The following is a 23,712-nucleotide window of genomic DNA, read 5'->3' on the forward strand; positions in this document are numbered from 1 at the left end:
GAAGTCAGTACTAGAAACAGACCCAAATTAATTTCCTGCAAAGCATCATACTTTACTCATCACTGTAGAGCCTTTTGTCCTTGCAGTGGGATTCCCTCCCCACTACAAGGGTTAACTGCTCATTTTGTCTAGTGAAAATGGATAAGGTGATAAACTTACCTTATTCCTTGCTCCCACCAGCTTCTTTGTCCTCATGCATCTTTTCTCATGAAGTCACTAGTTGCAGCTCTCTGACATTATTTCATACAATGCAGAGGCCTTGCTCACAATCTGTGTTGTGTCTCAGGAGAGTGCTGGCTTTAAAGGACAGCAAGGAATAAGTATAGCACCTTAATCAACTCCTAGGCAAAGCAAGCAGTTAACCCACTGCATTGGTATTTTTTTCACCTTAGTTCAGCTTTAAAGCAAAAACAAAATCTGTTTTGTTAAAACACAATCCTCATCTCCTGCTTCTCTAATTTAATTTATCAAAGGTAGAGATATGTGGAGAAAACATAAATGGATCCATATTGAAACTATATCACTAAGATTAAAAAAAAAGAAAAACTAGCATTCATTTCCCAAAAAGCCAAAAAGGAATAAAATGCGTCACCATCTTTCGGAAGGTGACACAAAGAAATGCATTTTTTTTTATAGCCAGAGAATTGATATTGCAGCAAATGAAACAAAATAGAAAACAATTTGATCTTTTTAACATACACATTGACTTCTAACTAGAATGATGGGAAAGACCCCCACAGTAGAGATCACTTAAAATCAGAAAAGAGAGGAAAAAGATGGATAAAAATACGACCCGCTCTCCAATACGAACCTTGCTTCCAGTGGACTCTCAATATTCCAAGTACTTTGTATTTTAAATAAACTGGCAACTGTACCGTATTGTATTATTGTGCACCAGATTAAATTTTATTGTGTATAATGTAAAACATGTATGATGAATATCTAAAACATTACTACTAACATTAAGCTTGCTATGGTTTTAAAAATTAAAATGTTATCCAACACTTTAGAAAACACTGTATTATATCAACATTCCTTACTGAAAGTGGAAGAGATCTCCTTGTCCTGTCAGTTATTTTTTTTCTTATCCAGGGCTCCGTTACAAAAATTAATCCTCCCTTCCCATTCCATTGACAACAAATAAAACTTTTATTTAATAGAGTTGCTAAAACTCCTTTAAATTGTTATTGATGTCTGTTTCTGTCACAGATTTTTTACCATTTTCTGTCTGGTAAAACCATTGTCAGAAAGACAGGAAGTGAGGGTAAACTTGTCTAATGGAGTCCCAGATATCAGTAAAAAACAGATAGGAGGGTTTTACCCTTCTCCACGCAATCCAAAACGAAATTACCTAATTTTAAGTACCTGGTAGAGAATACAGCTAATGCCCGATTGGCTACTTTGGGCCATAACTATACTTTTACATAGATTTAAAAAAAAAAAAAAAAGTCTATCTAGTTCAGCCAATTAAAAAGAAAAACAAATTAACAACAGTCCTAAACTCACAGTTGATACAGAGGAAGCTGAAAAACCCCAGCAAAGCATGATCCAATTTGCTACAGCGGGGGAAAGAAATGCTTCCTGAACCCCGAGAGGCAATCCGATTTTCCCTGGATCAACATTACCTATAAATGTTAGTACCCAATTATATTATGTACATTTAGCAAAGAATCCAGGCCTTTTTTAAAGCAATCTACTGAGCTGGAAAGAAACAGCTCTGGAGGGTCTTTTAACTTTACACACTTTTCAAAAATTCAACAGCCCATCCCATTTGTATAGAAACACTGCCTTGTATCTGTCAATGTTCACACACAGCTTGTGCTATTGCCTACTTACAAAAAGCTCCTAGTCAATAAAATGAATCGGTGAAGTAATTGCAAATGTCTAACTTGTTTTAGGTTATGATATGAAAGGCTTGAGAAACACATGGATTATGTATTTACACCATGCTGTATTAGGTTCAACACTAGCAAATATCTAAGATGCAAAATAATGTAATACAGAATGGAGACCAAAGAACAAGAGAAGCAATTCTCTGTGGATGTTGCCAGAACTTCAGAGCACTATCTGATTATGAAAAAATCACAGGTAAGATAATATGACAACTGAGGATGAGAGGAGATGTCTGCCTATTCTTGCTTGCCAACTGTGCAAATCAGGTTATTTCTGCAAAGAGACACAAGAAAATCCTTTTATCCCCCTTCTGTGATACCCTGACTGTCTCATTCTCATTACACTGACAGACTATAAAAAAAAAAAAAAAAAAAAAAAGGAGTATGGTGTGTCCTTGATCTCTGAAGCTATTTTGTATTCTGTTTAACAAAATACAAAGTACTGTACGTTTCAATAATTCCAGTGGCAAAATGACTGGCTATATTTGTTGCAAAAGTTCATATGTTTTCCATTAAAGTGTCTGTTAAAAAAAACACTTCCTGTATGCCCTTTCTAAACAGACCACGATAACCAGGACAGATCCGCCCAGATCACAGTGGTCAAAGTGCCTCCCTCCATGATAGGCTGCCTGCTCTCTGCTCTCCCCCCTCACCCCCCTCCTTCCTGCCTGCCAGCGCTCTCTTTGTCTATCTCTGGCCCGCCCCCCCCGCCGCTATTATTCTAATAATAAATTATTAAATTTGTCACTATCATCCCCTCTATTAGAGGCTGGCATAGCACACTGTGCAATTTGTATTTAAAAACAAGCAGTGTAAATGATGAATTTCAGCTGTCTTCAGGCCGGTCACGTGAGTCGCAGACGCTTTTCAGCTCCGATAGGTGGCTTCTGTGGAGGAGACGCGTGGCCAAGTGATCCCCCCACTGACGTCAGAGGGAGATCATGGCCCCTCCCACAGAAGACATCTATCAGAGCTGGAAAGCAGCTGCGAGCAATGTGACCAGCCTGAAGACAGCTGAAATTCATCATTTACACTGCTTGTTTTTAAATTAGTCTAAATTAACTTACACAGAGTGCTATGCCAGCCTCTAATAAAGGGGCTGGCATAGTCTTTTAATATTGCCTTAACAACCACTTTAACATCCATGTTTAGTTTCTGATATTCCAACAACCCCCATTATTGGCTTTCAGACAACCACCCAACCTCAGACACAAACTAATCAGCAGGAAACTTCACTCTGATTATGAAGTCACAAATAATGGAAGCAAACCCTGCAATAAAAAACGCTGCAAACTATGCAACCAGATCAATCTATCCAAAAGTGTCACACACACAAACGGGACCTTCAATATCATGGGATCTTACAACTGTACCTCCAGTAATGTTGTGTACCTCATCCAATGTAAAAGGTGCAGCAAAGGATCTTATGTTGGTGAAACAGGACAGAAGTTGCAAACGAGGATGAATTTACACAGACACACCATCAAGGAACATAAAGAAGACAGTTTATGCACACCTGTGGGACATCACTTCTCACAACCGGACCACACTATAGAAGACCTCAATGTTTTAGTTCTTAAAAGGGGATTTCAGAACTATCCAGGAAAGGAAAACCTTTGAACTAAGAATGATAATTCTTTTTGACACAAAAAATAATGGTCTGAATTTAGATATAGGTTTCCTTACTCATTATACTAAAGTTTTACAACCCCCTCTGTGACTAGTAACCCCCCCCCCCCCCCCCTCCATTCCATAGCTCTCCCTCTGTCTTATCTCACTAACTCTTCTCTTATCTTTTTTGCCATTGATTTGTATGTGTTTTTTTTTCTCTTTTTTTTTCTCTTCTTTCTTTTCTTTTCTTCTCTTATTTTTTTTTTTTTTTTACATTCTGCTTAAAAATTTGTAAATCAGTACTGCTTGGACCTTGAAGAAGGGGACATACCCCGAAAGCTTGTCCTGAAAAATTGTATGTTAGTGCAAATAAAAAAAGTATCACGGACAGTACTCAATTTTCTCTGTCACAATTGCACTAATACGGCTACAATCACATTAAGTATGATATATACTTAGTAATTTACTGTCTACTGTCAAGCTGGATTTATTCCTCCAGTACCTGCTGTCATATGCTATCTAGACAACAGTAAGATACAAGGGAATGCACCATGTGCATGGCTAGATATGAGCTCAGGCATTATCTGAACTCATCTCTAGCTGAACTCCAAACTTGTGCACATTTTTAACGTCAATCTGCCGCAGCCTGGACCATTCCCACCCCACAGCCCACGTTCATAAAGCAAGAAGCAGGCTGCAGGGCAGAATGACCCAGCTTACAGCTCATTGAATTAAAAAGTACGTTCAGAAGACACCCAAGCTCATCCATTAATATGGCTTGACATACAATCACGGCCACTTTATTAGGTACACCTTGCTAGTACCGGGTTGGACCCCCCTTTTGCCTTCAGAAATGCCTTAATTCAACATAGAATTCAACAAGATGTTGGAAACATTCCTGCGAGATTTTGGTCCATTGGTATGATAGCATTAAGCAGTTGCTGCAGATCTGTTGGCTGCACATCCATGAATCTCCCATTCCACCACCTCCCAAAAGGTGCTTTGTTGGGTTGAAATCTGGTGACTGTGGAGGCAATGGGAGTACAGTAACTGCATTGTCATGTTCAAGAAAACTGTTTCAGATTATTTGAGCTTTGTGACATGGAGCATTATCCTGCTAGAAGTAGCCATTAGAAGATGGCTACACTGTAGTCATAAAGGGGTGGACATGGACAGCAGCAATACTTAGGTAGGCCATGGCATTTAAACAATGCTCAATTGGTACTAAGGGGTCCAAAGTGTGCCCAAAAATATCTCCCACACCCTTATACCACCAGCCTGAACCACTGATACAAGGAAGGATGGATCCATGCTTTGATGTTGTTTATGCCAAATTCTGACCCTATCATCTGAATGTTGCAGCTGAAATCGAGACTCCTCAGACCAGGCAACATTTTTACAATCTTCTGTTGTCCAATTATGAGCGTGTGCGAATTGTAGCCTCAGTTTCCTGTTCTTAGCTGACAGGAGTGGCACCCGGTGTTTTCTGCTGCTGTAGCCCATCTGCTTCAAGGTTCAATGTGTTGTGCATTCAAAGATGGTATTCTTGGTACCTTGGTTGTAACGAATGGTTATTTGAGCTACTGTTGCCTATCATCTCAAACCACTCTGCCCATTCTCCTCTGACATCAACAAGGCGTGTGTATCCACACAACTTCGGATCCCTGAATATATTCTTTTTTTCGGACCATTGTCTGTAAACCCTAGTGATGGTTCTGGGTGAAAATCCCAGTAGATCAGCAGTTTTTGAAATACTCAGAGCAACCAGTCTAGCACCAACAACCCTGCCACGTTCAAAGTCACTTAAATCCCCTTTTTTTCCCATTCTGATGCTTGGTTTGAACTTCAGCAAGTCATCTTCACCACTTTTTTTTACTTTAGTGGACAAATCCTTATCAAGTGGAAAAACAAATATATGTTAAAATTATTTTTATGGTCATTGTGAAATAAAGTTGAATAAATAGATTAATATTAAATGGATAAGAATAATGATGGAATTAACCACTTCAATACAGGGCCCTTTCCTACCTTCCTGTTTAGGCAAATTTTCAGCTTTCTGCGCTGTCGCATTTTAAATGACAATTGCGCGGTCATGCAAAACTGTACCCAAGCAAAAATTTTATCATTTTGTTACCAGAAATAGAGTTTTCTTTTGGTGGTATTTGATCACCACTGGCGGTTTTATTTTTTGCTAAACAAATAAAAAAAGACCAAAAATTAAAAAAAAAAAAAAAGTTTTTGTTTCTGTTATAGAATTTTGTAAATAAGTACATTTTCTCCTTCACTGATGGGCACTGATGAGGCTGTACTGACAGGCACTGATGACGAGGCACCAATATGCAGCACTGATAAGAACTGATAGGTGGCACTGATAGACAGCTCTGATAGGCAGCACTGAGGAGGCACTGGCAGGCATTTCTGATGGGCACCTCTAATGGGCACTTATTGGCAACCCTGGTGGTCATAACTTGTAGATATTCCTGGTGGGCATCCTCGGGTGGGCTGCACTGATAATCAGCTCAGACCCCCCCTGTCAGGAGAGCAGCCGCTCGGCTCTCCTCTACTCAAGTCTGTCAGCTTGAGTGAAGGAAAAGCCGATACATGGTTCTTCCGGTTTACACTGTGATAAGCTGTGACTGGAAACAACTGATCACGTGGCAAAGAGCATACGTCAAAGGCTCTTTACAAAGATTGGTGATGCAGTATGTCAGACTGACACACCACACCAATGTTCCCTGTGCTGCACGCAATCGCGGCTTATCCTGCTGGATGCCATATAACGTCCAGTCAGGATAACTTAACCACTTTGCGCACACCATTCTGATATATGGTGAGCGGGAATCGGTTAAAATATATTTACACACTGTAATAGTATGTGTGTAAAGATGTGTGTGTGCACATGCATGCACACACACACATCATATAAAAACTGCCCAAGTGAAACAAACCCATATAAATTAAATGGGCTTATAAGTAAAAAAGGATAATCCTAATGGAGAATGCTAATAGGAAATGCTCACAGTGTGATATTGTCATACTAATAATGCATCTGGAGTACACACCCAACAGTAGGAGTAATAGCAATGGCATAATAATGAGAATTGTAATGGATAAGGGAAGAAATAGACCCAATATTAAGCAACCTGGATACTAGAGGATGTGTTAATATTGAGCTACTCATTTAATCCCTTGGGTGCTAAAGTATTCAGAGTGTGTATCCAAAAGGTCCCTCTGTAACAGAGCTTTTGAAACCTTTCTGCCAGAGAATCACAAGGAGGGATAGACTCGACCACCCAGACCATGAAGCCCACTGTTGATTTATTGCGGTGGATGAGGAAGTGTCTGGGGACAATATGATCCTCACTACTACCCTCAAAAAACCTCCCGTCTTCCACAAAACAGGCCCTCACCATAGGAATTGTGCAGCCCACATAGAGGAGACCACAGGGGCAGGACAAAGAGTAGACCACATAGTCTGTGGAGCAGGTAAAAAAAACTCTTGATGAAAAGGTTCACCAGAAAAGTCTGTAAAACATTTTTGACAGTGTTGTACAAACTTGCACATTTTGCACTGCGGCCAATCAGAAATCCACCACCAGACGCACACCGGAAAGCATGGACTCATACAGGTATACACCTGATGAGTCAAACAGGCTTTAAGAGATGACCAAAAGACTCAGGCTCGCTGAATGGATGAGACCTCCAAACGATTGTTTTCAAAACATTGAGTACAGCAGGTTAATGGTACAAGGGCAGATGAGCCCAACTAAGAGGATAAAGAAGAAGAGAGGGTCATATAGCTTAATTCCACGGGGAATGTTTATTCAATAAATATAAGAGTTACTGTCAGGTCACCTTGAGGTGAGGTGACAGATGCACACTGTAGGGATCAGGAGTGCACCGCAAGTTTGTGGACCCTACGGCTGACTGCTGCAGATGGGAGACAGATCCCACTGGGGTTGGAGCATAAGATTCTCTGGGGCGCGGAGTCTAAGAGCCAGCAGGTGTTCACCAGCACCTCTAGTGGTGAGGATGGACTTGGCTGCAACTGGCTCCAGGTCGCAACCCCCAGTGTCCCCCAGCTCACACCCACAGTAGGCAACAGGAGGATAGGGATAGTGAGGGACAAAGCCAAGGTCGGGGCCACAAGCAGACAGGAATAGTCAGGGACACGCCAAAAGGTCAGGATCACAGGCAAACAGGGATAGTCAAAGACACGCCAAAGTCGGTAACGGAACAACAGAGCACACGGCAGGTAACAGGAAGCTAAACACACAAATGAATACACAATGGTTGAAAAGCAGGGTTGGCCTGCAGTGCACAGGTTAATATAGAGTTCTCTGATAGGAGCTAGGGTGGAGTCATGCCAGAGGATGGATTACAAAAGCAGTCAGGTGAGGGTTGGCTGGTCTCTAGAGATGAACACATGGAAACAGGTAAGCAGATTAACTCTATTGCATAACCATGACAGTACCCTCCCTCTTACGAGGCCCCCCCTCCCCCGCCTGGGTCCAGGCTTAAAGGGAAACTCCAGATGGAACCTCCTCAACAGACTAGGAGCAAAGACCTCAGATGCAGTGATCCAAGACCTCTCCTCAGGGCCAAACCCTTTCCAATGTACGAGGTACTGAAGAATGCCTTTACGGAGCCGGGAATCCAAAACTTGACTAACCTCCTATTTTAGATTATCCTCAGAGACTGGAACCGAGGTAGGGAGAGGACGAGAGGACTTGAGGACTAAAGGCTTTTTAGGAATGGGTAAGGGCATGAGAAGATCAGGAGCCTGAGCAGGGTCCCCCAGACCCTTAAAGATGAGCTGGGCATCCATAACAGGACCACCAGACTGGGCAGACGTCAGTGGATCCCTGAGGTCGGGTTGGTTTGAAGGTGACATGTCACAAGAGTCAAGCTGGATAGCTGAAACACAAACAGAATGCAGAGAACCCTGAGAAAAAGATTGAAAACCCCACCTGGCCGAATGAGGCAGTCTATCCAAAGGATGGATTGAGCCTCTTAAACGGGTTTGAACGGACATAGTAGCAGTAGGATGAGGCCGGGTCACCGAAGGTCCTGAACAAGAAGCAGGAAGCTCATTGGGCATGGTCTGGACTGGCATAACTGGTGCAGAGGCCGACTGAATAGTATCGTCAGATCTCAATCGCATCACAGGGCATAGCAACTGTGGAACTTGCAGACAAGTTAGCCTGGCTGTGCATCCAAGGGAGATTAGGGACAGGCAAAGGTAAATGGTTATTCAAACTGGAGTAAATGATCGACTCAGGTTCATAGGTGAGCCCCTCATCCAGAGTACCACATGACCTAGAGAGTGCATCAGTCCGACTATTGCAGGACGCATCCCAGAGATCGCTATATACAGCGGGAAGAGCAAAAGATACTGGGATGGTGGTAACAGGAAGTTTCTCTTTTGGGGTACCCTTGAGTAGGCAGGAAGAGGAACAGGAGGAACCCCAAGCCAGGATCTGTCCAACAGACCAGTCAACGTGTGGAGAATGGAGCCGTAACCAAGGAAGACCTAATATGATAGGAGATGAAGCCTTAGGTAAGACAAGGAAGGATATCCACTCCTGGAGTGTCCCTACTGACATCTTAACAGGAAGAGTCTGGAAGCGGATAGGGCCCCCTGGGAGAACAGTGCCATCAATCGCCAAGACCACCAATGGCGTTGTAAGGGGCAAAAGGGTAAGTCTCATGGAGGATGCAGTTTCCCAATCCATGAAATTGGCAGCGGCTCCGGAATTCAGATGTGCTGAGACCGAACGAGAGGAAGCACCGACATGAAGCAACACAGAAAGGAGAAGACGAGAAGGTGAAGGTGATATTTCAGGGTCTAATACTCCACCTTCCAGATGTATTAGCCCTGAGCTTTTTTCCGAAGAGAACAAGTGTCACGGAAATGACCTTTGGCCCCACAATAGAGGCATAGGCCCACAGTTCTGCACCTAGCACGTTCTTCAGAAGATAACTTAGTCCAGCCCAACTGCATAGGTTCCTCAGTAGGCAGGGGGTGCTCCTCGGATCGAAGAGAAGGGACTGGGGGCTCAGGCTGCCTAAAGAATGGGGAGTGCTGGCGTCTTTTTTCCAGGGCCCTCTCCTGAAAGCGAATATCGATCTGGTTACACAAGGTGATGACACTGTCAAGATCAGCAGGAAGGGATCTTCCTGCTAATTCATCCTTCACTCTATCAGAGAGGCCATGCAAAAAGGTTGCAACTAGGGCCTCATTATTCCAGCTCAATTCAGCAGTAAGGATACGGAACTGAAGAGCATACTGTCCCACAGACGCGGACTCTTGATGGAGATGTAAAAGAGCGCTACCTGCTGAGGAGACACGACCCGGTTCCTCGAAGATATTCCGAAAAAGTTTCAAGAAATCAGACAGACTAGAAACCACTGGATCATTCAGTTCCCACAGAGGGGCAGCCCAAGCTAGCGCCTCGCCGGACAGGAGGGATATAATATATGCTACTTTCGCCCGATCGGACAGGAAGTTTTGGGGCTGAAGTTCAAAATGAATTGTGCACTGGCTAAGGAACCCCCTGCAAGCCTTGGAGTCCCCAGAGAAACGGGCCAGAGCTGGTAGTTGTAATGAATTTGTGGCTGCGACTGATGCGATGGGTGCAGCGGCAGATAGCGGTTGAGATTGTCGAACCAAGGGTCCTAATGAGACCTGAACCTGTTCAACACGGGATGCCAAATCCTGAAGGAATCGCATCACCTGGGTCTGATGCGATTCTTGGGTCTCAAGTCTGCGAACTAAGCCCTGCAAATCATCTGCGGGTAGCGGCACATCAGCTAGGTCCATGGCTGATCAAACTGTCAGGTCACCTTGAGGCGAGGTGACAGATGCACACTGTAGGGATCAGGAGTGCACCGCAAGGTTGTGGACCCTACGGCTGACTGCTGCAGACGGGAGACAGATCCCACTGGGGTTGGAGCATAAGATTCCCTGGGGCGCGGAGTCTAAGAGCCAGCAGGTGTTCACCAGCGCCTCTAGAGGTGAGGATGGACTTGGCTGCAACTGGCTCCAGGTCGCGACCCCCAGTGTCCCCCAGCTCACACCCACAGTAGGCAGGAGGATAGGGTTAGTGAGGGACAAAGCCAAGGTCGGGGCCACAAGCAGACAGGAATAGTCAGGGACACGCCAAAAGGTCAGGATCACAGGCAAACAGGGATAGTCAAAGACACGCCAAAGTCGGTAACGGAACAACAGAAGAGCACACGGCAGGTAACAGGAAGCTAAACACACAAAGGAATACACAATGGTTGATCAGCAGGGTTGGCCTGCAGTGCACAGGTTAATATAGAGTTCTCTGATAGGAGCTAGGGTGGAGTCATGCCAGAGGATGGATTACAAAAGCAGTCAGGTGAGGGTCGGCTGGTCTCTAGAGATGAACACATGGAAACAGGTAAGCAGATTAACTCTATTGCATAACCATGACAGTTACACTTACATTTCCAAAAAAGATAAGCGCTTCAAACAAAATGGTAACAAGAGGATCAGAGTAAGTACCCGACGCGTTTCGCCTCAACAGGCATCATCTGGGGTGCTTATTCATAGTGGTTACCTTCTATATATTAGGATAGGGCCCCCCCGTAATAAAACACGGCTCTGACATTCACTCGTTTCCGGAGTTTAACACCAGTTTCAGGCAAGATGGCGCCATCGCATGTGTTTCAAGCCTCGCTTTGGATGACTGGAAGTGAAACCATGTAATCCACAGGTCACTTCCGGTTATAGTCTGGATATGTGCCTCAAGCTTCGTTCTGAGATACCATGACAGGAAGTGGTCTGGCATCATACACCACGATCCCGAGCACACACAGAGACCGGAAATGACACTAGTAAAAGTACAAGACTATTAAGAACTAAATGTAATAGCGGCATATGAAAAATTATACTGCATTACTAGGAATGTTAGTCAAATAAAAATTACAGTATGGCAATAATCATAACCATGGCATCCGTCATATAGGAGACACATGTTGAAAATGACACTATGTAAAAATAATAAACTTGAATGAATACATATTGAATAACAACATTGTATAATTCTTAATGTAAAATAATTGAAAAATATATAATTAATATAGAAAATTCAGTCAGTGCTGGTGTTCAGAATGGTTGCCCCCGCCATAATATCAAATTTACAAACATATTTAATATATTGCACAACATTTTTTGTCAATGTAAGTGAACAGTAAAAAGACATTTAAAAAATAATAAAATACTATAAAAATACAATAAAATAAAAAAGGAGAGGTAAACATATAATTACTAAAAATGTATCGATTGCACCTAGGTAACCAGACAACAAATAGAGCAAGTTAGCATTGGCTGATGAAGGCATTAATATCCCACTCTATGTTTAAACCAAAAGGGGAATAAGTTTGTAACTGGTATATCCAGTATGTTTCTAAGCGCGAGACACCCCTGGTCATAGCCCCTTCTCCATGGGGGGGGGAGGGGGGTGTATTTGCCAATAATGACAAATTGAGAACCACTGGGGATGTTGTCTATAGTGCCTAGGCACATTGTGCTTAATATTGCTTTGATCCTGGCAATATGCTCACCTACCCTTACGGAAAAGGGGCGATAAGTACGTCCCACATACTGTTTACCACAAGGGCAGGTGATCATATACACTATGTAAGTAGATGCACAAGTACAAAATACTTTGATCGGGTATACCTTATTAGTAGCAGTAGACCTAAATTCCAAACACTTACGTCTCCCACATGAATTATGCTTACAAACCACATCCACTTCTTGCAGGGAAAATAACCCAACATTTATGGAAGAAGTAAGGACGTGTGGGGGGATTAATAGTATTGGGGACAATTTTCCCTTGAAGTGAGGGTGCGTCCCTAAAAATGACTTTCGGTCGTTCGGGGAGTATAGTGTCCAAAATGTGATCATTTTTAAGGATATTCCAATGATGATTAATGATATTTTTAATTTCTTTGTGCTGAACAGAAAAGGTCGTGAGCACGGAACACTTGGATCATCAGGTTCACGTGGTGGTTTAGGTGTAGGGAAAGAATTCCTGGCCACCTTCTGTAATTCAGAGTTCAATGATGTTTCATCATAACCCTTTTTCATAAACCTATGTTTAAGAGACAAGGTTTGAGCAAAGTAAATATCAACGTCTGTACAATTCCTACGCAGTCTAAGGAACTGACTGCGAGGAACAGATTCAAGCCATGATCGATGATGGCAACTATCAGTAGATATGAAACAATTACGATCGATACTCTTAAAGTAGGTCTGAAACATGAATTCTCCTGAAACAATTTCTATCTCTAGATCCAGAAAATGTATTTTAGCAAAAATGGATTCATATAACAAAGTGATGCCATGATCATTATCATAAACGTAAAAAAAATTCTCAAGGCATTCTGGGGTACCTTCCCATATGAGGAGGATGTCGTCTATATATCTAGCCCACAGAACCAAAGTTGGTCTGTTTTCTGAATAGACATCTTCCTCCCATTTGGCCATAAAAAGATTGGCGAGGCTGGGGGAAATTTAGCCCCCACATCCACTCCTTTTTGTTGCAAAAAGAACTTCTGGTCGAACCAAAAATAATTGTGTGTAGTGGCCAATTCTAATAGTTTGACCACATAATCCTTTTGTTGACATGTAAGGGAGTCATTACGTTGGAGAAAATGTGTGACTGCCTCTATACCCTTGGCATGAGGTATGCACGTACACAAAGAGGCCACGTATGCAGTGACCATTATCAGATATCCATGTATCGTAATGTTCTCCAAACGTCTAAGAGTGTCAGTAGTATCCGTAGGCATACGTTTGACAATAGGTTGGAGGTAAAAGTCTACATAACGGCCAATTTGGGAGGTAACTGAACCGATCCCACTTATGATGGGGCATCCTGGGGGTTGCAAAGAATCCTTATGGATTTTAGGCAAGTAATACATAATAGGAATCCTAGGTGCAATCGGTATCAAGTAAGCCTTATCATTTTTCTATAGTATGTGTGAATTAAAACCTTTTAAAATCAATTTTCCTTTTTGAATGAGGTAATGGGATTACTGGGCAATTCCCTGATCACTGAGTAGCTGATACATCTCTTTAACATAGTCAGGTCTATCTAGTATGACAATACCTCCAACCCTTGTCCACCGGGCGGACTACTAAATCCTTCCTATAGCAGAGTGACTTAAAACCTGCCATAGGAAAAGATTGATTATATATTCTCTTAGGAGGTAACTTGGCCCAGGTCCCTGAAAATAATCACGGGTGGGGCAGCTGGTACAGGTGGGCTGAACAGAGATGGGTTGGACAGCCCAGAATGTACCCTGCCTGAGGTTGCAGCTCTTTCAAACTCACGTGAGGAAGTAGAGGCAATATACCGTTGGATATTGATCTTCCTCACAAATTTATGAATGTCTATAAAAGTATGGAATTTATCCAATCTCTTCTGAGGGGCAAACTTTAGGCCTTTATCGAGAATGGACAATTCTTGAATGGTTAATTCTTTAGTAAATACTCCCTTCCCTATCAAATCCTTCTTTTTTCTCATCTGGATTCTCCTCCCCCCTCTAGAACCTCTCTTGTTTCCGAAGGCCTTCTCCATACCGATGAGTCTCTGTGAAAATCCTATTGCACATAGGGGGTGTCCTGACCCTGAGTATAAGAAGGTCGATCTGTCAGGGCTGGCTTAGACCTTCCTTCTCTGGGCTGGCTACTCAGCTGTTGGCTAATTGCCAGTTCTCATCTCTCTCCACAGTTACCCAGCTGTTCCTGATCCTGCTTGTCTGACCTGCCTACTTAAAGCTGTCCAGCTCACTTCATCTCTGCCTTCGCCTTGGTCACATCACAAGAAACCATCTCATGCATACCTGAGTTTAAAGACTGGCTTGCTGAAATCCCTTCTTGCTCCTTATCCTGCTTGCTGTTCCTCTACTTGGATCCCTGATTTCTGACCTGGCTGATTACCCGATCTGGTTATTGAACTCTGGCCTGGCTGACTACTCAATCCTGTTACTGGACTCTGGCTATGCTTTGATTACGCTTGCTCTAATTACCTTTTTATTTTTATTTAATAAAGAAGTGTAATTTATTTGTACTTCTGTCTCGGTCTGATTCATGGTTTCTGAAACGATTATAGACATTCCTCCCATGTGTTTGGTCTCCTCTATTATGTGAATTATACAATGGGGCAAATCTGTTGTAAACAGGGACCAAAGGATGTTCATAATAACGAGAATCTATATCATGGGGTACTGGATAATCTAACTCTGGAGAGTTATTATATCCACAGCCACCATATTCGGAATAACGCGGGGTTTGAGGGTCCCGTTGATAACCTCTAGAATGACCTCTCCCTCCCCTGTTATTGAAGTTATTACCACCTCCCCTAAAAGGTGGTATAGGGGTACAGTGGCTCGAAAATCTACTTCTCTGAGGAAGTGGATTACCCCTTTGCTCATATGAATTACCTTTAGGCGTGTGGGGGGGTCTAGTTTGTATATTATGGGGATGGTTAGTACCAACACTGTTGTTAGTAGGGGACACACCATTTACATCAGTGTTACCCATAGAAACAGGGAATTTTTCTATATTAATTATATATTTTTTTCAATTAATTATTTTACATTAGAATTATACAATGTTGTTATTCAATATGTATTCAAGTTTATTATTTTTACATTGTGTCATTTTCAACATGTGTCTCCCATATGGTTATGATTATTACCATACTGTAATTTTTATTTGACTAACATTCCTAGTAATGCAGTATAATTTTTCATACGCCGCTATTACATTTAGTTCTTAATAGTCTTGTGCATTTACTAGTGTCATTTCCGGTGTCTGCGTGTGCTCGGGATCGTTGTGTATGATGTCAGACCACTTCCTGTCATGGTATCTCAGAACGAGGCTGGAGACACATATCCAGACTATAACCCGAAGTGACCTGTGGATTACTTGGTTTCACTTCCTGTCACCCAAAGCGAGGCTTGAGACGCATGCAATGGCGCCATCTTGCCCGAAACCGGAAGTAAACTCCAGAAACGTCCTGAGTGAATGTCAGAGCTGTGCTTCATTACAGGGGGGCCCCTATCCTTATATATAGATGGTAACCACTATGGATCAGCACCCCGGATGATGCCTGTTGAGGCGAAACGCGTTAGGTACGCTTATCCTCTTGTTACCATTTTGTTTGAAGCACTTATCTTTTTTGGAAATGTAACTCTTATATTTATTGAATAAACATTCCCCACGGAATTACGCTATGTGTCCCTCTCCTCTTCTTCATCCTCTTGGTTGGGCTCATCTGCCCTTGTACCATTAACCTGCTGTACTCAATGTTTTGAAAACGATTGTTTGGAGGTCTCATCCATTCAGCGAGCTTGAGTCTTTTGGTCATCTCTTTAAGCCTGTTTGACTCATCAGGTGTATACCTGTATGAATCCATGCTCTCCGGTAAGCCACTGGTGCGTCTGGTGGTGGATTTCTTATGTCACTTGTATCACATTTGGATGTTCACCTAAGACTTTTGTGACTGTTATTCACTTATCATTGGATTTCACATTTTGGAACTCACTAGGACCCATTTTTGGGGTCCCTTATGTTTATATTTTTGGACATTATATTATATTGTTTATCGAATATATGTATTTCCACCTTTGTTATTAATTTTTTTCATATGTCAATTTCACGTTTGATATTTAGTTAGCGCTGCACATTTTCTATATTTAATTTGCTTATTTACACATTTTTGTGCTGGCTGCTAATGCTTAGACAGCACGGTATATTTGTTTATTCAGTTCACATTCTGGGGCCAATCAGCACTGTCCAGATAGAGGATTAGGAGTCATGCAGCCTCATCGGACAGTCAGAGGAGAAAACTCCTCCTACAAGCTTTAACCAGTGCTTGGCCAGGCACTAATGGAAGTCACAAGACTGCTATATACTGCTGATGAGAAAAGGTCTTTAGCAGGTTTTTTTTTACCAAAATAATTGCATTTCCATGCTCTGCGTACTGTGGGAAACCAGATATAGCGAATGCAGGGTCCTGGGCTTATTGACACTTCAAAACAGATAATGAGTATTACCAGTGCCACAAAACACTGTGTGATTCCTCCTCAGCTGCTGCTCCAAAATGTGTTCCACACGATATGCACATCAATGTCAATTTGTGAAATTTATGGTAAGCAGCGCTCTATCCAACAAAAAAATATATAAAACTAGTGCAATAATCCTACTCCTATACATACACCTTTTAGAAAAAAAATTTATACATCAAATGCTTGGATGTGCAAATAGACAACTTACTGTATATCCAGTGAGACCACCATAACGATATTTAAAATTCTCCAATATATGTGTCCACAAATTATATCTGGTGCTCCAAATCCACAAAGTGCTGTTATGCAAACATGAGTAAACGATGCTCCAGTGCAAACAATAACAAGACCGTGCTGCCACATAACCCTTTTAGATACAACACTCACCAGAGACTTTTGACTCTTAAAGATAATTTGGGTCATTAAACGCTCAGTTGGACTTAAGATTTCACCACTCTTTACCACAAGCAGGACCAGGACCCTCATCGCCGGGCTCCTTACTCTCCTATTGCTCAGTATCGCCAAAAAGGTGGAATAGAACAACCGCAAAGCAAACATCATTGCACAACCAGTTTACTTAAAAGTATGGCAAACCATATAAAAACACTTTCTGTTATCCACTCATATGTTGCATTGCCTATCCAGCACCCAGTGTATCCATAAGAGTGGATGAGCCACCGTCACAGTGTATCCATGAGAATGGATGAGACTATGAGAGTGCGAGCCGTTCCAAACCCAGAACTGGCGTGTGCTCCACCAGCAGGGTCGTTTACATCCTCTAGACCTGCCTCTATGCATTACACCCTCAGAAAGGGTGTCATCAGATGGTTAATTTCACTAAACATTTTTTGGTAGAGAATCAATCATTGTCATGTAGCACCCACAAACCCAGATGATCTATATATAAAAAAAAAAAAAAAAAATGTTTGCTGAATGTCAGATAATTTTTAAGACTTTATAAATATGCCCCATACTTGTGAACATGCAGTGATAGGTTCAGTTTTTACCAGTCATGGAATATGAATGTAGTTTTCATGTTTTTTTCTCTTAGATTCTCCGTTTTTTTTTTTTGTTTTTTTTATCCAAAAACATGCAGGTAAGTTACCTAGCTTTCATTCACAATCAGTGTGTGTACATCAGTATGACTGCAGTATTAAATTTAGTTACTCGATAAGGTGCTTTAGAAAACAAAATAAAATCAATATTATCTTACCTGTTGGCATGGTGTTTAAAATTGACCTCACAGCACATTAAACTGTACTTGATAAACAGTAGAACTCCATTTTTGTTTTTGTTACCAAAGTGCTTCCCGCTTATCAATAATAATTTCCTATGTAGTCAAGTATATAGAGTATACACAGCCACAAGAAAGAACTATTGGTAGTTATGGGCGGACACTGGCTAAACATCTACTACTTGTTTCTGTTTCAAACTTCAGTCAGTAAAGTGGGCTGCAGCACCACATATTTACCTTCAAGACACTGGAATTGAACCAGGAACTCCTCCAGCTTTTTGAGTGCGCTGCCAAGTTGCTTTGCAGAATATGGTTTTAAAATTTCCACACATTTTTGAAGTGTAGCTACAAGTTCATCTTTTGCCAACATCCTACAAAACATACAAAAGAAGCTTTTCAATAAATAATCAATAAATTAAGACTGCTTTGTCTGTCATCTGATCAAAAATTAAAGCTTAAAGCTGAACTTCAGGAAGCTATAAAAGCACCATTTAAAAAAATTATTTTATATTCTCAAACTGAACTGCACTGCAGGCTAGGGACCTGGGTTGTGCACTGCCATAGATGCAAGGATCAAAAGAAGACTAGCTTGAGAGAATTACCGTATTTATTGGCATACAACATGTACCTTAACTTTAAAAGGGAAGTGTCAGGAAAAAAACTTTTCACAGCCCCGTGCATAGTACACAGACCCCCTTCATTATAAAGCCCCTCTCCTCCTCTGCACTCCCAGTCTCCTGGGACAGCATTGCCAGCATGCTCTGGAGTAGAGCTGCTGGCCTTTTCTCGTGTGTCGCACCTCCTGTGTCATTTATTGTGGATCTGAGCTTCCGAATACCTGCCGTTGGCGCCGTAAACCTGGTCATGTAACTGCTCTCCTCTTTTTCATTGATGGTCACATGACTGCTCTCCTCCTCCAATCAAAAGCTACACTCGAGGAGGGGGCGGAGCGGGAGATGGAGAGCAGCCAGAATGAACAGCGTTGGAGGGATTTGGAGGCTTGGATTTCCACTGATAGTGGTACGGGGGGAGCGGTGTGTGGGAGGGGGCTGCCAGTGGTGTTTTCTTGAGTTTGGAGTGTGCTGGCAGTGCTGTCCCAGGGCCAGGAGAGGCGGGGCAGAAGGCCCAATCCCTGCCCCTGTTGGTTAAAAAAAACAGATATCAGTGTATAACACGCAGGCACGCTTTACCCTCTGTTTTCAGAGTAAAAAACTGTGCGTCATACACTGATAAATACGGTATATAATGGGAGATTTACAAAAATGAGTGCACACAAAATATGGTGCAGCTGTGCATAGTAACAAATCAGCTTCTAACTTCAGCTTGTTCAATTAAGCTTTGACAACTAAGGCCGGTTCACACTGGTACAACCCGACTGTTGTACGACTATCATCCTACTTTTCCCTGTGACATTGGTCCTACTTCGATCCAACTTGAATGAACAGGATAAGATTTTGCTCCGACTTTGGGATAGTTTGACTTGTCCTTTGACCAATCAAAACAATCCCAGTGTGGAAAATTCCTTTTACTGCTGCTATAGTCACCATGTCAGATGTCACAAGTCGGATGGTTAGGACAATGATCCGACTTTGATCTGACGTCAATGATATTCAATGGGCTAAAGTAGGACCAAAGTCAAACCAAAGTAGTGCAGGAACCTTTTTCAAAGTCGGATCGACTTGTGTCGGACCAGTTAAGACGCTCTCATAGTGAATTACTCATTTACACACATCATGCGGCATGCTCCCAAAGTTGGAGTGTATGTCGTACCAGTGTGAACCCCACCTAAATCTAGAAGCTGATTGGGTACTATGCACAGCTGCACCAGACTTTGTGTGCGCCAGTTTTAGTAAATCTTTCCCATTGATTATCAGGGGAGACAATTCTTATGCACTGTAAACATTTCAAAATTGTATTATGCTGTTTGCCTAGAGTTCTTCTTTCAATGCCAGTGTGAACAGGGCTCTATAGTTGGAGTTTGAGGCGTATTTTTATAAGCCTTAGGGCCTGCATTCTCACACCTGCATGGTTAAGTAATCTTCCCTCAGCGTGGCTCCACCTTAGCCTCTACAGGATACACTATTTAACACCGTGCTGTCCAAGCCTGCCTTGCCTTGCCTGAGCAATATTGCGTGTTCGGCTTTCTTCTGTGTGTCTTGCCATGTGCTTTACTTCTGTTTACTGAACTTGGCTTTTCTTGACTATCCCTGTCTGCTCTTGCCCCGACTTTTTGGCTATCCTTTGTGTCCCAGTCTGCTGCCTCCCCTGTATCCTCCAGTAGCGTACCATGAGCATGATCTGGGAGACCCTGAGCAATATTGTGCATTTGGTTTCCTGTGTGTGCTCTACATCTGATTGTTTATCAAACTTTACTTTTTCTTGACTATGCTTCAAATCTGCTTCATATCCTGACCTTTGGCGAGTTCTTTGACTATCCTTGTCCGCTCGATCCCCGACCTTTTGGCTTATGTCCTGACTATTCCTTGCTGTCCCAGTCTGCTTCTTCCCCTCTATCCTCCAGTAGCCTATCGTGAGCGTAAGCTGCAAGACACTGGGGGTTGTGACCTGGAGCCAGTTGCAGCGAAGTCCATCCCCACCATCAAGGGCCCTGGTGACTCTTAGCATCGCACCCTGGGGAATTTCATGCTCTAGCTCCCATTGTGATCCGTGTTGGTGCACCAGAGGACCTGCTTTCCTGAACCACCCAGAGCTCCATCCGCAGCAGTCAGCCATAGGGTCCACTACCTTAGTGGTGCACTCCTGACCCAAACGGTGTGCATCTGTCTCCTGGCCTCAGCTGACATGACAGGGCATCGAGGAGCATTTTTAATGTGCATTAAATGGGCTTCCAGCTCAATAAGCAACTTGCATTAAACACGATGATTGAGCCTCCAGTGGGCGGGGTGAAAGATGTCAAGGCGTGTGCCCGAAGAGAGCCATTGACTGAGGCTTTCACACATATACGTCCACACTAGGATCGGCTATGGTGAGCGGGCGTTTAATGTTTAAATGCATTAACATTATAGACATGTTTGTTAAGCATCAGTATTTTGAGGAGGTGCGAATAAGGCCTAAGTGTGTGTCAAGCCAAAACTTTTTTCTATTTTGGATAGAGTGGGGAAGGACTCTTGCCAAGTTTTTACCAGAAAGGAAATACCACAAATACAAATCTGACAGGGGGTCTAGCCTTCATATTCTCTACTGAAGTTGCTGTTGGAGCCTCGCTCTTAAAACTGGTAAAGTTTAGAATCTCTATTAGGGTTTAAGTTTTGTGTCATCACCCCCCACCCCTCCAATGGGAAATTATATTCAAATTTAACATTTCACTCCAAATTGAGCTTTTTCAAGCTACTCCAGTGTGGGCTTTATGGGGATTGTGATTATCTCATGTTACTCTGTAGTCTGAGCACTGGTATGAAAGATGTCCAGGGCAGGTAAAAGCTAAATTCCCTTTTAATTTTTGTCTAGTATTTTAGATTGATTGATTGATAATGCTTTATTCAATTACGTTTTTTTCTAATAATTTTCCACAAAGTATTCTTACCCAATTATGACAGCTACAATCTCACAATTTAAAATCCTTGTAAAGTCTTTTTCTATTAAAATAACAAACATGTCATACTTACCTGCTCTATGCAGTGGTTTTGCACAGGGCAGCCCGAATCCCCCTCTTGTCGGCTTCCCGGATGCAGCTCCTGATCCCTCCTTCCCGCCGAGTACCCCCATAGCAAGCAGCTTGCTATGGGGGCACCTGAGCCAAGCTGCGTTGTGGTTCGGCCCCACCCCCTTTCTCTCCTGATTGGCGGAGTGTGATTGACTTAGCCAATCAGGAGGGAGAGTCCTGGACAGCCGATTCACTCATGGACATCGCTGGATAGAGATGGGGCTCAGGTTAAGCATTACCTGCTGCACATAGAAGGCTGTTTATCCTATAGAATGCATTAAGATAAAAAAAAACCTTCTGACTTTACAATCATGTTAATTCATTCAGGAGGATTTCCACTCTGCCATGCAATCTTTAGCTGATTACATTTATTAGATGTGACTGGGTCAAAGTACTTTTCCATCAATACAGCCAAAAGCTGGCCATACATGGCTCAGCTTCTTTTTTTGTTCAACACTAGACTTGTTCGCTGTCATAATACACCGATCAGTGCTGCAGCCACTGATCCAACTTATTTTTCCAACAAGTCTGTTCAGCAGAGGTTGATTAATAGATCCATTTCTGTTGAGTGGCAGTGGTCACACATGGATTGAAATTCTGAACTGGCCCAATTTTGATCCATCTATGGCCATCCTAAAAAACTCTGCATTTGCCATTAGAACAGATTCCTGCTTAACTCACAGTCACAAAGTTCCTAGTTCAAAGCAATGATTCCTGAATTCTACAGGTAGTCAAAACATTTGCATTAAACATTTACATTGGAAATCAAAGGTCATGCCAGGACAGATCTAAAAATTAACTCAACTGTAACGTGTGGCAATATATGACAGAAAATTACATTGCACAACATTCAGTAACTTCCCTAAATAACAAAGATAAAACTCTTGTTTCCTATGTCAACCATCCAGCTTCCTCGATTTTCAAACCTACGAGCTGTAAAAATTAAGCTATGGTTATAGAAGAAAATGTTTCTTTTGACATGTTTAATACATCAGGCTCTAACTGATCTATACATTATAAACCATTAAAGCAGGAATTTTGACTTTCCTTGGAGTACATCACAGGACACAGGAGAGTTACTTCTTAGACTAGTGGGTTATGCACCACTTCCAGGTGATTGGTCACTGGCGAGTAGCAAAGCTTAACACTGCACACATAACTCTTCTCACAAATAGCATTGCCCCAGTTTTGTCAGCAAGTAGTATCGGAAAAAAAACAGAGAGGATGGACCCAAATCCTGTGATTTATTTCAAAAAATGGATTTTACATTTAAGTCAAAAATCCAGTTTTCCTAATCGTATATCGCAGGAAACAAGATAGTTAATTTTTAGCCTCTTTGGATGTTCAAAAGTAAACCCCCGAGGGGTGGACAACAGCAAACAACAGCTAACAGGCTTATCCTCATAATAAAACAACATAAGGAATAACCAAGATGGCTCCTGCAGGGCCACCTGTAGGACTTCTGACCGAGACTGGAATCCTGAACGTTTACTAGGTAAAACTTGAACGTAGGGGCAAAAGGCCAGGTGGCCTCCCTTACAACCCTGAAAACAGGTCTGATGTTGAAAAACTCAAAAGGCCTTCACAGGAATTGTGGTAACTTTACCCTTCAGGCTGAACATTTACTTGATGATTTTTTTAATTCATGTAGCAGCTTTTGGTCAGGAGACAGTAGTATTTATCGAGTTTTGAACAATTTATAGGTAGTAAAACATAGCAACAGAGATAGTGCTTAAAGGAGAAGTTTGCCTTTTAGAAAAAAAGTAATAAATGCACATTTTTGCAATTAAAAAAAATGGGCATTTATTATTGTTTTGCGGCCTGTAAGGCTAGATTCACACCTATGCAGTTTTAGTGCTTTTTGCAGATTTGCACTACAGTCCATTTAACATGGTTTCCTATGGAACATGTTCTGTAGTGCAAATCTGCACAATGCAAAAACCACTACAAATGCAAGGTGTGAATCCAGCCTAAAGCATTGCACCAGCGAACAGCAGATTGCTGGTGCCATGCAGGTCTCCAGCAGATCTGCCAGTGTATCTGCGTGCCCGTACATCCCATACAGGCAAGCAGATACAATCTGATAGGAAGGGACAAAGCAGCAAAGGCTGCCGGACCTTGTAGTTTTCCATTCACAAGACACTGTGAAAGAGTGATGCAACTGGGTAGGCGGAGCGAGGGTGGGGGAGAAGATCCCCGCT

At 42.3% G+C, this 23,712-nt stretch overlaps 1 protein-coding gene across 4 annotated transcripts in view; it reads right to left on the reverse strand.

Moving 5' to 3' along the window:
- The window catches only part of ORC3 (origin recognition complex subunit 3), a 214,572-nt gene that overhangs the window by 37,030 nt on the left and 153,830 nt on the right, over window positions 1-23,712 (reverse strand). For all 4 annotated transcript variants that reach the window (XM_077487275.1, XM_077487272.1, XM_077487273.1 and 1 more), the window contains one exon: window positions 18,085-18,218. In XM_077487275.1, the coding sequence (XP_077343401.1) occupies window positions 18,085-18,218 (134 nt within the window). The remainder of the gene's footprint in view (window positions 1-18,084; window positions 18,219-23,712) is intronic.

Source organism: Lithobates pipiens, unplaced genomic scaffold (assembly GCF_037356315.1).
Source record: "Lithobates pipiens isolate NorthernLeopardFrog02 unplaced genomic scaffold, aLitPip1_a1.2 Scaffold_18, whole genome shotgun sequence".
NCBI lineage: Eukaryota > Metazoa > Chordata > Amphibia > Anura > Ranidae > Lithobates > Lithobates pipiens.